The sequence below is a fragment of the Protomyctophum parallelum genome (genome assembly GCF_964188405.1).
Source record: "Protomyctophum parallelum genome assembly, chromosome: 1".
In the NCBI taxonomy this organism is placed as follows: Eukaryota; Metazoa; Chordata; class Actinopteri; order Myctophiformes; family Myctophidae; genus Protomyctophum; species Protomyctophum parallelum.
Window position 1 is genome coordinate 68,915,278 of NC_139697.1, and position 13,847 is coordinate 68,929,124.

Sequence of the window (13,847 nt, forward strand, 5' to 3'; positions counted from 1 at the left end):
GGCATGGCATGGAAAGGAGAGGAGGGCATTTTGCATTTCTTTCACCATCAGTAAATGCTGCATTCGTTGGTCTGGAAAGGGCAGTTGTTTTACAGACGGGTAAAAGGGCAGGGGCCGAAGCTCCCTTTGATGTCTATGTGTGCACGTCCCTGGTACAGTAGCAGAATCTATTCTACAGCATTGCATCCAGTGCTGTAGTATATGGCGTGTGTGTGTGTGTGTGTGTGTGTGTGTGTGTGTGTGTGTGTGTGTGTGTGTGTGTGTGTGTGTGTGTGTGTGTGTGTGTGTGTGTGTGTGTGTGTGTGTGTGTGTGTGTGTGTGTGTGTGTGTGCGTGCGTGCATGCGTGAAATGCCACTTTCGGGCCGAAACCTTGTATATCCTCATTTGAAATTTTTTTTTTTTTTTTGGTTAAATAAATCTCAGTGACAGACATAAGTGGCAAAAAAATGTCCACTCTACAAAAAGCTCACAACGTGTTGTAGATCTGCCAAGAAGTAAAGTTAAAGTTGTTAAAGGTATATTCAATGTGTGCTGACCATATAAGGAGTTCCTCCCTGTCCCCAGTTAACCCCTGGGTGTCAAAAAACCTTTTGTTTAATTTTTGGCTAGGTGGCCCAGCCTGCATCCAATCAGGATAGAGAGGGGCCTTCTGCCAATCATGATCGAGTGGGGGCGGGCCTTGGTGTGTGTGCTGTTGGCCTGCCGCGTGTCCTCCCCACTGTAGTGTGTGACTGTACATCTTGTCATCTTTACACCTTTAAGTGTATCCGTTGATTTTATAAATATTGAACCAATGAATACGTATTAATGAGAGCTTGTGACTAAATATAATAACTACATTGGACCCATTGGAATGGAGGTTCTTGTTTTTGGGACATACAAGCTTTCTGTCTGACAGCGAGGCCATGCTGGGGGGATGGTAGTACAGTATGTCGCCTCAGGCCTTTAGGCCAGGCCAGGGACCACTGTGTTGGCATCTGCTCTCCTTTTTTTTTTTACACTCTTCTACTATTTTCCTCTCTCTATCTCCCGTGCTAGGTTGAATTCCTTAAGGACTTTAACAATTCCATATGCTGTATGTATACATGCTGTGTACACATAGTATTGCATAGGCCCAGTATATATTATTGTAGTGATTTTCAAAGAGTTCAAGGCGTCGTCTAGGACAGGTCAGTGGTTCCCAAACTTTTTCATGTCAAGGACATTCACATTTGAAAAGATTTGCCAGGGACGGCAAAGAGAAGAATCTCTACGGCTCTAGCAAGCCGTTTAATTTAACATGCATTAGGCTATGGACCCCCCATTTAATGGCATTTCCATCTCTGGGACCTCCAATTTACAGTATATTGTAAAATCAATGTTAATTTAACTCTGGGAGTGTGGTCCATTTGCACACTCTCAGAGTTACTCTTCTCCGGACCCCACTTTGAAAACCAAAGTGAGGTCCATCTAACTTGAAGGCGTTCCAAATGGACCCTTACATTTGAGTGTACACTGTCATATTATGGTGGTGCTTGAAACCACTGGTATTGTAAATAGCTGCAGACAGGGAAGTCTATACATACTAACTCTGATAGTGACAAAAAACTGTTCCGGAAGTAGTTCCAAATGTGATGAAACCGATTCCTCTTCCGGATCTCAACCCTATACCCCATAGTGACCCCCCCCCCCCACACACACACACACACACACACACACACAGACTATCTAGTACACAGCAAGCTAAAAGGAATCAACACACCAGCACGCCAGGGACCAGAATACTTCAAACCCAAACAATTAGTCAAAAATAGAACTACAAAACGCGTGTTGGAGATTAAACAACAAATAACAGCCAGAACCAGCAACTGCATTTATTTAATCACATGTGAAAAATGTGGTTTACAATATGTCGGAGAAACGGGTAAAACAATAGCTACAAGGCTGGGACAACACAGATACAATATTAACAATGCAAAAAAGACAACCACAAGGTTTGTTCAACATTTCATGGCTCACGGCATTGAAGCTCTAAAAGGCGCTGGACTTCAACACAATCCCAACTGGACAGTAGGACAAAGATGTTTTAATGAAAAACAGTGGATTAAGAACCTCAACACGGATTTTCCTTTAAACATGCCTAAAATCAGATCTTGAATACAACAAAACTTAACCTGTAGAAAATCTAAGAGTGATTGGATCAGGCTTCCTTCGGATACATGGCGAATGCTTTCATTCCTTGCATTGTGCTTACACATGTGTGCACACACACTGCCCCCCCCCCCCCCCCACACACACACACACACACACACACACACACAATTTCAATTCAATTCAATTCAAAGGGCTTTATTGGCATGAGAAAACATACGTTTACATTGCAAAAGCAGAAAGAACAATACAGCAATACAATCAAAACAAAAATGATGTACATTTGAAAGTCAGAATCTTCAATAGATCAATTTCTATATACCAAGATCACTCGATGCAGTTATGGTGCAGGAATATACACAATGATTAGCCTTTAGGGTGGTTGTGTTCCATTTGATATCCTTCTCCTATCACAGCAACTCACAAATCTTGCTGCTGTGTTTGCACATTGTTGTACTTTGCCCAGCAGATATGGGAGTTTTTTGTCATTGTTCATGTTTTCATGTGTGTGGTTGTAATCAAAGAATTCAGCTGCTCTGTTTTCCCAGAGCTTCATGCTTGCGGAACTCGACTACGTCTCGTTCCTGACCGCATCACTGTCGTGGCAATAATCACGTTACATGTTCTGCGTTGACATGCTCTGCTTACATGTCCTCCAAACATGATACAGAGCCACATACAGCATGAGTTCCCAAAGTGGGGTCCGGGGACCCCTAGGCGTACTTGATGGAGTTCCAGGGGGTACCTAGCTAAATTAGAGATAGTTAGGAACCAATTGGACCCTTATGGGTCTGTAACTCAGAGTGTACACTCTCAGAGTTAAATTAACAATGTAAATTGGGGTACCAGAGATATAAATGCCATTAAATCGGGGATCTGTAGCATAATGCGTGTGAAAATGGGGGCCTAATAAAGACACGAAAAAGTTTTGGAACCACTGACGTATATACTGTACAGTACCTGACAGAATGGGATTTTGAATGGGAAAAATCTTCATTGCCCCGTGCAGGGAGCGTGGGTTTGACGGCTATTAACGTAACATGTAATGGTAACATGCAATAGTCGCAACAGAGCTGTGAAAGTAACGGCTTGTACTACTACTTGACTGCCATGTGTTCCAGGTGTGTGTGTGTGTGTGTGTGTGTGTGTGTGTGTGTGAGGGTGTGTGTGTGTGTGTGTGTCATGACTCATATTGATGTGTTACAGATGACTTCCAATAAAAAATAACACAACCATTTGTCCAACAAATGGAATTCACATGAATTCCAAGCTGTCCAGTCAAAAGCACTATTATATTTGTCAAACAAACATGGCGGAATTACTCTAGTGCTGATCCATCAGGTTGTACAATGGCTAAATCTAATAGTTTGTTGTAGTTAATTACTCTTAAAAGGACCACTAATTGCATTAGCAGAGACTGCAGCCCCCGTCTTTAAAAAAATTGCAATGACTTTAGTAAATGGTTCATGTAAAGTATGTGGGCCAATGTTTTTTATCCCACGATTTTGTAACCCATTTTTCACCTCTGTGTCAATTATCTAATCCTGGGCTCTACACACCCTCCGTCAACCTGGGGAGAGCAACGGACTTGAACTCATGCTTCCTTCATGCATGAGTGTCCAAGTGTCCTTTACACCTGACAGGGGGGAGTTTCCCTGGTTGGACGTAGCGTGTGGAAGGAACACGTTATTCCAACCAGTTCCTTTCCTTTCCCCTCCATCAGGCTGGCCAGGGGGAGGCAGTTTAGAGACCAGGATTACTGCATATGTTTTGTACCTACCCTAGGGGACACGGGGAGAACATGTGAGGGTACCTACCCTATAGGGGACACGGGGAGAACATGTGAGGGTACCTACCCTAGGGGGCACGGGGAGAACATGTGAGGGTACCTACCCTAGGGGGCCAATGTTGACAATGGTCAATGGCATAAAGTATCACCGCTGTTTAGGACCTATACCTAACCCAGCCTCTGCAGGTCATTTTCATCGCGGTGAGGATATGGCTCACCGCTGAACTAAATATAAGACGAAAAATGTTCATCGACTACCTTTTTTCACTGACGAAAACTGAATGGAAACTAAATGAAAACTAAGCTATGACGACTAAAACTAAGACTAATATACTGACAATTTCATCAACAAATAAGAACTAGACTAAAATGTTAGGCAGGGACTAGTGGACAAGAGATCCAGTACAAGTCATTTTACTCATGGTTGCATGCTGAAAATAGCAGATCTACAAGCTCACAACGCGTCGCAGCGTGACACGACACGTTGTGAGCTTGTAGATCGGCTATTTCCAGCAAGTGTAAAATCAGCCATTACAACGGAATCAAGGCCCGCCAAAATACAGTTTACATTTTAAATCCACTGTAGATTTAGTCGACTAAAATCTTATGCCATTTAGACTAACACTAAAAATTCCAGCTGACTAAAATGTGACTAAAACTAAATGAAAGCTATTCAAGAGACTATGACTAAAACTAAGATCAAAATGTGCTGCCAAAATCAACACTGCTCCAGTTGTGAGGAGCCAAAGTCGGCCTGTTCAAAGTGGTTTTCCAGCAGCTTTTAGGTCCCAGGCCATGTCTGGTCTGGTGCTACTGGTGGTGCTGGCCCCTCAGGTCCCAGGCCATCATGTCTGGTCTGGTGCTACTGGTGGTGTTGACCTCTCTCTCTCTCTCATCTCCTCTCTCCTCAGCATGTGTCTCTGGCAGCCAGCCGCTCAGACAAGGGCACCAGCCTGTCCAGTCGCTCGCTGGGCGCCCGGTGCAGGAACTCCATCGCTTCCTGCTCCGACGAGACGCCGCACATCGGCAACTACCGTCTGCTCAAGACTATCGGCAAGGGGAACTTCGCCAAGGTGAAACTGGCCCGCCACATCCTGACGGGCAAGGAGGTGAGTGGATGACTGAGAGCAATGGAGTATATTAAGGAGAACATTGACTGTGGGACAGAACTTTATACAAAGATATGAATAAAACAATGCATGAAATAATTGGACAAAGTATTAACCCGTAGAACAACATTACACTTTCAATGTTAATCGATGTTTTATACAAAAATATTCCCGTCTCTTTCAGGTTGCAATAAAGATTATTGACAAAACTCAGTTGAATCCAACCAGCCTACAAAAGGTGAGCCTTCTGTTTATGATGATGTAGTAATAATGAATTAGCCTAATAACATAATACTTCATATCTTCAGAAAAACGGCTGTCGAGCACTTCCAGAACAAACACAAACCTAGTGTTCACCGTTCACTTTTCTATCAGAAGGAACAGGAATGAGAGAGCAATAGATAGAGTGAGGGCTCATGCCGTGTGATCAGGGCTCCTACAGATCTGACGCAAAGGGGGTCCTGACGTGTCGCGGACTATAAAATATCTATTTGGGACTTAAATTAATCTCAGCCGGTACGGTTTCGGCCGGGACTAGAGGAGTTTTTGCCCTGAAAATGTGCATATCGTGCGCACCTATAGAGCGTCGCAGTACCGCCCCCTTTCATGACGACGCCAGGCCGAGGAAATTAATCCCAATGCATTTTTCCCATAGACATTTCAAAAAGTATTTATTTAAAGACCTTTTAAGCGTCGTACGAAGCCAACTCGAGTCGTGACAAATCATGACAACAAACACAATATGTTGGACCAAACAAATAATTACAAAGAAGAAAAACAACCGTTTTTTTCCTACTTTCTAATTCTTTGTTTGGCCCAAATCATTGTGTTTATTGTCATGATTTGTCACGACAAGAGTTGGCTTTGTCCGCGGCGTAAAATACTTTCTGAAAAGTCTATGAGGAAAATGAACAGGGATTTATTTTCCGGGTCTCTCGAGGGGGCGGGACTGCGACGCTCTGTACGGGGCAGCATGAGGCTAGCAGCTATAGCGCTGCATAAACGTTGCAGCGGCACCGGCAACACTTCAGCCACACACTATTACTGCAGAGAGAAACCCTCGTGTAGCAGTCAGAAAAATGCTGCGTTATTTGAAGGAGGAGAAGAAACGAGGGAGAAGAACAGACAGAGACAGACCATTCACGCAGGCTCGGCGCTCCCTGCAGCACAAGGAGATGTACCCCTCCCTTTTCCACATAAAAAAAAACGATGCCACTTTCAAAAAGCAATGCTGGAAGTCTTTAAATAATTGGTATGTGCTCTGCCCTCACATTAGTGTGACTATGTGAATGTTTGGAATGACAAAAATAATAAATCTGGACTGTATACGTTGACTTTGGGACGGTTCAAATTGTGTTTTGGGACGGTTCCGGGTTAGTCTGGAGCCCTGGATGTGATGTGGTTTGGCAGGTGCTACTTTAGGGACTGGATGGGAGGGAAAGGAGACCTCTGCTCTGGAGATAGGCTTTCGTCACCGCTTGGAGCGCATACTAGTGACTCATTTCTGAGATCCTGGTCACTCACCCTATTTTTTGTCTTTTTCAATTCATCGTAAGTTACAATGTCATTCCGTCTGCAAAATAAGTGTTGCCAGTAGATTCATGCATAGCTTTTTGTAAATGCGTAGGTGTGTGTATCACAAGGAGACGGACATTTGATTGGCCCGGCGTATAGTTTTTCTGCCGGTCAGCAAACTCGGCATGTTGAGGGCTGAACTTGAATGGTGGACACCCAAGGTTTGTTTTTCGCATGAAGGGCAGATGCAGAAGTGTTGGACATGGTTTCACCCATGGGTATTGATGGGATAAAGTAGACCTTTTAAGCAGTTACCATTACTTTATAAGAGTGTGCACCCTAGCTGTGCTCAAGCAAGGTCACGGAGAGAGAAAGACTTCTATATAGGTGTCTGGAAAAGTAAAGACACGTCAGAGCTCTCCAGGACAGACCTGCCCTGCGCTTCAAGGGGCGCCTCGACCAACGGACTGATATGATCCAATGATCTGATCCGTGATGTACTGTAACAGGTCGTATTTGCTTTAATCCATGTCATTTTCTCTTCATATTCATATCACGTGGACCCGTTCATTTTGGGATATGTATCCCGGTAGCCTAATCATTAAAATATGTTGTTTCTTGAGGTCCCACTGAGTTAGGTTTACAGCCTGTTTATTGGACTATTAGATAACCTTTGGACAATAACGACGCATCAGTATCGAGGCCAGGTTCAGCATGGTGTATGGTGTCTGCGCAGACATCAGTATCGAGGCCAGGTTCAGCATGGTGTATGGTGTCTGCGCAGACATCAGTATCGAGGACAGGTTCAGCATGGTGTATGGTGTATGCGCAACATTGCCAGGTTCAGCATGGTGTATGGTGTCTGCGCAGACATCAGTATCGAGGACAGGTTCAGCATGGTGTATGGTGTATGCGCAACATTGCCAGGTTCAGCATGGTGTATGGTGTCTGCGCAGACATCAGTATCGAGGACAGGTTCAGCATGGTGTATGGTGTCTGCACAGACATCAGTATCGAGGGCAGGTTCTGTATGGTGTATGTGCAGACATTGCCAGGTTCAGCATGGTGTATGGTGTATGTGCAGACATTGCCAGGTTCAGCATGGTGTATGGTGTCTGCGCAGACATTGCCAGGTTCAGCATGGTGTATGGTGTATGTGCAGACATTGCCAGGTTCAGCATGGTGTATGGTGTATGCCAGACATTGCCAGGTTCAGCATGGTGTATGGTGTATGTGCAGACATTGCCAGGTTCAGCATGGTGTATGGTGTATGCCAGACATTGCCAGGTTCAGCATGGTGTATGGTGTATGCCAGACATTGCCAGGTTCAGCATGGTGTATGGTGTATGCGCAGACATTGCCAGGTTCAGCATGGTGTATGGTGTATGCCAGACATTGCCAGGTTCAGCATGGTGTATGCGCAGACATTGCCACTCAAGCTGACTTATGGTACATGCTGTATCTGGCATGAGTGATGAGGAGACAACATGGACACGTGTCCATGTCCATGTCTTCCAATATTAACGTCAAACCAATCAAGGATTGTAGGCTATAGGGGTTAGCAGTTGTTCAAAGGATATCTCATGGTGATGGCAAAGCAAAAGCTGAACAATATTAGATGAATTATTATTCAAAAGATTTGTTGTTGTCCATAACATGCTTGTAATATGTGCATATTTTTTGGGTCGACCACATGACGCCACACCGTTTCTGTTATTGAGGGGAGCTAGCCCCTTCTATGCCCAGTTTTGTGTGTTTGTGTGTATGCCCCCGCATGGCGATGATTTGATTGGCTGAGCACCCCATAGCGATGATTTGATTGGCTGAGCACCCGATAGCGATGATTTGATTGGCTGAGCAGTGAGCAATGTACGTAAAATGCCTAATAAAAACAGTATTAAAAAAAAAACGGGAAATTAAAGACGGAAAATGTGAGGATGGAAAAGTGAGGGGCGCAAATTGTGATTGGCCGGAATGAGATGATATGTAAGAGCGCCCCTCACTTCACACTGGTGTTATTTTATTCTTTACGCTCTCCCTCTCCCCCCTCTCTCTCTGTCTCTCTCTTCTCTCTCTTGCACGCACGCACACACGCACACAGTGCCTGTGGGCAAGAAGTGAACAGACCGGAAGGACCAAATCAGGGATGAAATCATTGTTCATGTGTGAGATTGTGTTTGACTGCAAAAAAGATATAGTGCCAGAGAGTGTTACGTTGAGTACACGTTACATGAAATTAACCCATTTAGACCTGAGAAAATATTCTACAAATGCCTTCTAAATCCTGACAGTTTTCTGAAAAACCCATGTCAGCGGTTCTAAAAATATTTCTTGTCAAGGACCCCAGAATTATCTGTATTTGGCCACGGACCGCCATCTGAAAATATGTTTTTCCAGGAACAAATATTTGAGTTAAAACGTAAGAACTGAAAGAATATATATTCAAACGCGGCACTCTGTGATGCGCTATGAGCTTGTAGATCTGCTATCTTTCAATAGCTAAACATAACATAATGCTTAAAACACCAAAAGGGGTTCCCGCCCAAAATGGATGGGTTAGTGTAGGAAAGATAGCTATTTTAGTTATCTGATTATATGAATTATGATATATTCATTAATTATTCTCACAACCTGAGCAGATATATACTTTATCTTACCTGTACTACAGGTAAAGCAGTGGTTCCCAAAGTTTTTCATGTCAAGGACCCCCAAATTGACACTAATTAGCCGCGGACCCCCATTTGAAGTGGCAAAAGATAAGGCGTTCTGATTGGTTTGTTGTAAAAGACAATGCCGGGCGCAAAACATTTAGGACACCATTGACAAAAGAAGGTAAGAGATTGGCTATATAGCGATGGGAGAGAATCCTCGACAATCATTGGCCAGCGATGCTAGCGGGCGGCTTCTTTCGCATATACCCGTGGCTAGAGAACATCCGTATAGCACTGAACACACGATGAAAGAGAGCCCATATTAGCATAATCTGCCCGGGCTGCCCCTCTTATATGGAGAGAGAGAGAGGAGAGAGAGAGAGAGAGAGAGAGAGAGAGAGAGAGAGAGAGAAGAGAGAGAGAGAGAGAGAGAGAGAGAGAAGAGAGAGAGAGAAGAGAGAGAAGAGAGAGAGAGAGAGAGAGAGAGAGAGAGAGAGAGAGAGAGAGAGAAGAGAGAGAGAGAGAGAGAGAGAGAGAGAGAGGTAAAAAAGAGGCAGAGACTGTGTTCAGAGGAGGGCGTGCAGGGACGTGCACACATAGCATCAAAGGGGGCTTCAGCCCATGCCCTTTCACCTGTTAAACAGCTGCCCTCTCCAGACCACCAATGCAGCATTTACCATCGTTAAAGAAATGCACATGCACTATTGCACACGCCCGAGGGGAACATTCAGTCTCCTGAACTTGAACGTAGCATTTTTGTGTTAGAACAAATTTGACTTCCTCATAAAAAGAGAGCCATTCTCAGAACTGCTGCATGAGGCCCATATTGTTGTCAACAGTAAATCCAGCCCTCCAGCCCACCCCTCCAGAGACGTGCAGAGGGTGTTAGAGAGGCAGGGGCTGAGAGGGCACTTTTGGACAGAAAATAGCAGATCTACATGGAACAATGGAAATACTCACCCAACGTGTCCATCTGGTTCCATTTGTACACACTCAGAGTTAAATTAACATTGATTTTACAATATAAATTGGGGGTCTCAGAGATAGAAATGCCATTAAATGGGGGTCCAGATTCCTGTTGCATATATTTATCACTGCTAGAGACTAGAGCTGTTCTCTTATGGGGGTCCTTGGATATATATTTTCAAATGGAGGCCTGCAGGCTAATGGGGGGTCCTTGACATCAAAAGGTTTGGGATCCCCCTGGTCTAGAGCGTCGCAGTCCCGCCCCCCCTACCATAGCCCAGGAAATGATTCCCCATTAATTTTCCCCATAGACATTTCAAAAAGTATTTATTTAAAGACCTTTTTAAGCCTCGTACAAAGCCAACTGGAGTTGTGATAAATCATGACAACAAACGCAATTTTGTCGGGCCAAACAAGAAAACGGCAGGTTACAACACTTTTTTGTTGTTGTTTTTCTTCTTTGTGATTATTTGTTTGGTCCAAAATATTGTACAACACTTTTGTTGTTGTTTTTCTTCTTTGTAATTATTTGTTTGGTCCAAAATATTGTGTTTGTTGTCATGATTTGTCACGACTCGAGTTGGCTTCGTACGATGCTTAAAAGGTCTTTAAATAAATACTTTTTGAAATGTCTATGAGGAAAAATGCATTGGGATTCATTTTCATGGGCCTGGCGTCGTCATGCGACGCTCTATAACGGCAACAAATAGAGTGTCGCAGTCCCGCCGCCTTTCATGACGACGCCAGGCCCAGGAAATAATTCCCAATGCATTTTCCTCATAGACATTTCAAAAAGTATTTATTTAAAGACCTTTTAAGCGTCGTACGAAGCCAACTCGAGTTGTGACAAATCATGACAACAAACACAATATTTTGGACCAAACAAATAATTACAAAGAAGAAAAACAACAACAAAAGTGTTGTAACCTGCCATTTTCTTTCCTACTTTCTAATTCTTTGTTTGGCCCAAAACATTGTGTTTATTGTCATAATTTGTCACGACAAGAGTTGGCTTTGTCCGCAGCGTAAACGTCTTTAAATATACTTTCTGAAAAGTCTATGAGGAAAATGAACAGGGGATTTCTTTTCCGGGTCTCTCGAGGGGGCAACGCTCTATAAAGACAGCTCCTTTGGGCGGGAACCCCTTTTGGATAGCAGCTGCATTATGTTATGCTTTAGCTATTGAAAAATACGACAGACATAGAAACATAGCTTTTTCAGAAAACTGTCAGATGTAGAAGACATTTTTATTATCTGATCTCAGGTCTAAATGGGTTAATTAACGTCCTACCTTGGATCATACTACTACCTACAAGCATCACATAAAAAGCATCAAAAGTTGGTCAGATTCACAAGCTGGAAATTGCGCTGCAAAGTGATGCATTTTTGAGCTTGCCACTTTCTGCAGATTGAATTTGAATCCGATTTGATGTTGTAGAGCCTATTTCTTTTAATGATTTGTACTTTATTGATTTTCTTTTACATATATAAGACATTGACATAGACAAAACCCAACAAAGAAATGCATAACAAAACAAACACATTACAAAACAATATAACAGATGCACAGAAATATCCCGCAGTCCACCACAGCCCCAATTCCAGACATATTCCTTCAGTGTATTTTCCAACGTTGCAGCCCGTTCAGAGCTCACTCAGAGCCAGAAACTAATCAGAGTCCTGATACGTGCATTATGGTAAAAGCCCCATTTAAAGTCATAGTCGTCCGTCCTATTAATCAGCCTGTATGACAGTCGCTTGTAAGCGGCCAATAGAGCACCGAAGTCTGACGTCACTTTCAGTAGAGGGCGCCAGTACACAGGTTCATGTATTTTTTTGTTGCATTATAATCCCCATAGGGGGATTTTAGATCGCTTCATATAAGAACTATGTTTGAAAAATAAACCGACCACACCCGGCCTTTCTGTCAGGGGAGTGGCTGTGTGTCGTTAATGATGTTCATTAATATTTGATACAGCCAGTTTCTGGAGAAAATGGAATTAATGTGGCCGCAAAAGCCTTGAAACTACATATGAAGGCAATGTCGCTGCTAAACGCAAGGCCGTCAACACATTGCGTTCCTGAGATCCCTCGTTGACATAAGCTCAGCTGGTGGTGACTCAACTCGTACTAACCACGAAACATTAAATATCAATAAAATAAAAATAAAAATAAACGTAATTAACATTCAGTTTATGTTGTGTGACAGGCAGATGCAGCCACCCGCCTATCCGGAAATGTAGTCTCTGGGTTATTTGACTCGTTTCTAACGCTTATTTTTGTTACTCTTTGGGTATATTTGTACATTTCCACCTTCAGTCGATGCTTCATATCCATATGAGTGAAAAGGCTGGGGTGATCGGTTTATTTTTCAAAACGCAGTTCTTATATGAAGAGATCTAAAATCCCCCTATGGGGATTATAATGCAAATAAAAAATATCATGAACCTGGGGGACTGACGCCCTCTACTGACAGTGACGTCAGGACTTCGGTGCTCTATAGTCCCAATCGATGCATCCCAGAGCCAGAGGGACGGTGCAGGTGCAGATGGAGCCTTCCAGTCCTTGACCAACAGCCTCCTACCTGACATAATGGCCGTTTGTATCCATTCAGCTAAAGGAGGAGCATGTTGTAGAGCTATTGAGAACTAGAACTGCACTCTGTCGAGTGCATACTTGCTTGTTGCACACTAGTAGGCCATAAATGGCCAACTAGTGCGCAAGCAGAGCGCGCAAGTACTTCGACCGTCACTTTTGATGTGTATGCACCGTCCCAGCAAATTGTGCCTGATACGGCAGTGGTGCCAGATTAACATACATGTATACACAGGAGCATTACCTTTAATCCTCCAACACTAAACATATCGTCATTACGTCACCATCGAAAACCAATTACACTCTGGCATTGGGTCCTTTAATCCACACATTTCTTACGTCATCATTGAGAGCTAGTCATACATATACTATATATATGTAATTTGTAAGTTGATTAGCGGTATACTGTGGTTACTTTGCGCCAAAAAACGTCCCAACCCTGCTGGGACCAGGTTACATACATGTATACACAGGAACATTACCTTTAATCCTCCCAACACTAAAAACATATCGTCATTACGTCACAATCGAAGACCAATTACACTCTGGCTTTTAGTCCTTTAATCCACATATTTCTTACGTCATCATTGAGAGCTAGTTATACATATACACACCATGTACTCTGGTCTGAGAGCTAGTATATACATATACACACCATGTACTCTGGTCTAGTTATACATATACACACCATGTACTCTGGTCCCAGCAGATCAAGCACAATTTGCTATTTTATTTTACAAATTACATATATATAGTATATGTATGACTAGCTCTCAATGATGATGTAAGAAATATGGTCATGTATGTAATCTGGTCCAGCAAATCAGGCACAATTTGCTGTTTTATTTGCATACGCATCAAAAGTGGCGGGTTGGCTGGGACAGTGCATACGGACCAGGCGAAACTATTACTTGCGCGCTCTGCTTGCGCAAGTAAATAGCAGATCTACAAGCTCATAGCGGGTGCCGTGCTACGAGCTTGTAGATCTACTGTGGCGCATCTCTTCTTTGAATGTGGCGCAATCTTTGAATATATGTTATTTCTGAGAAAAACATTTTTTTAGCTCAAATCTTTGCTGCGCTGGGGGATCC

At 43.3% G+C, this 13,847-nt stretch overlaps 1 protein-coding gene across 1 annotated transcript in view; it reads left to right on the plus strand.

Annotated features, from left to right (window-relative positions):
• The window catches only part of LOC310857017 (MAP/microtubule affinity-regulating kinase 4-like), a gene marked incomplete at its 3' end in the record, with an annotated part of 45,959 nt that overhangs the window by 2,282 nt on the left and 29,830 nt on the right, over positions 1-13,847 (plus strand). The window contains 2 exon segments of the mRNA XM_083762614.1: positions 4,832-5,029; positions 5,214-5,267. Coding sequence (XP_083618740.1) covers positions 4,832-5,029; positions 5,214-5,267 — 252 coding nt within the window.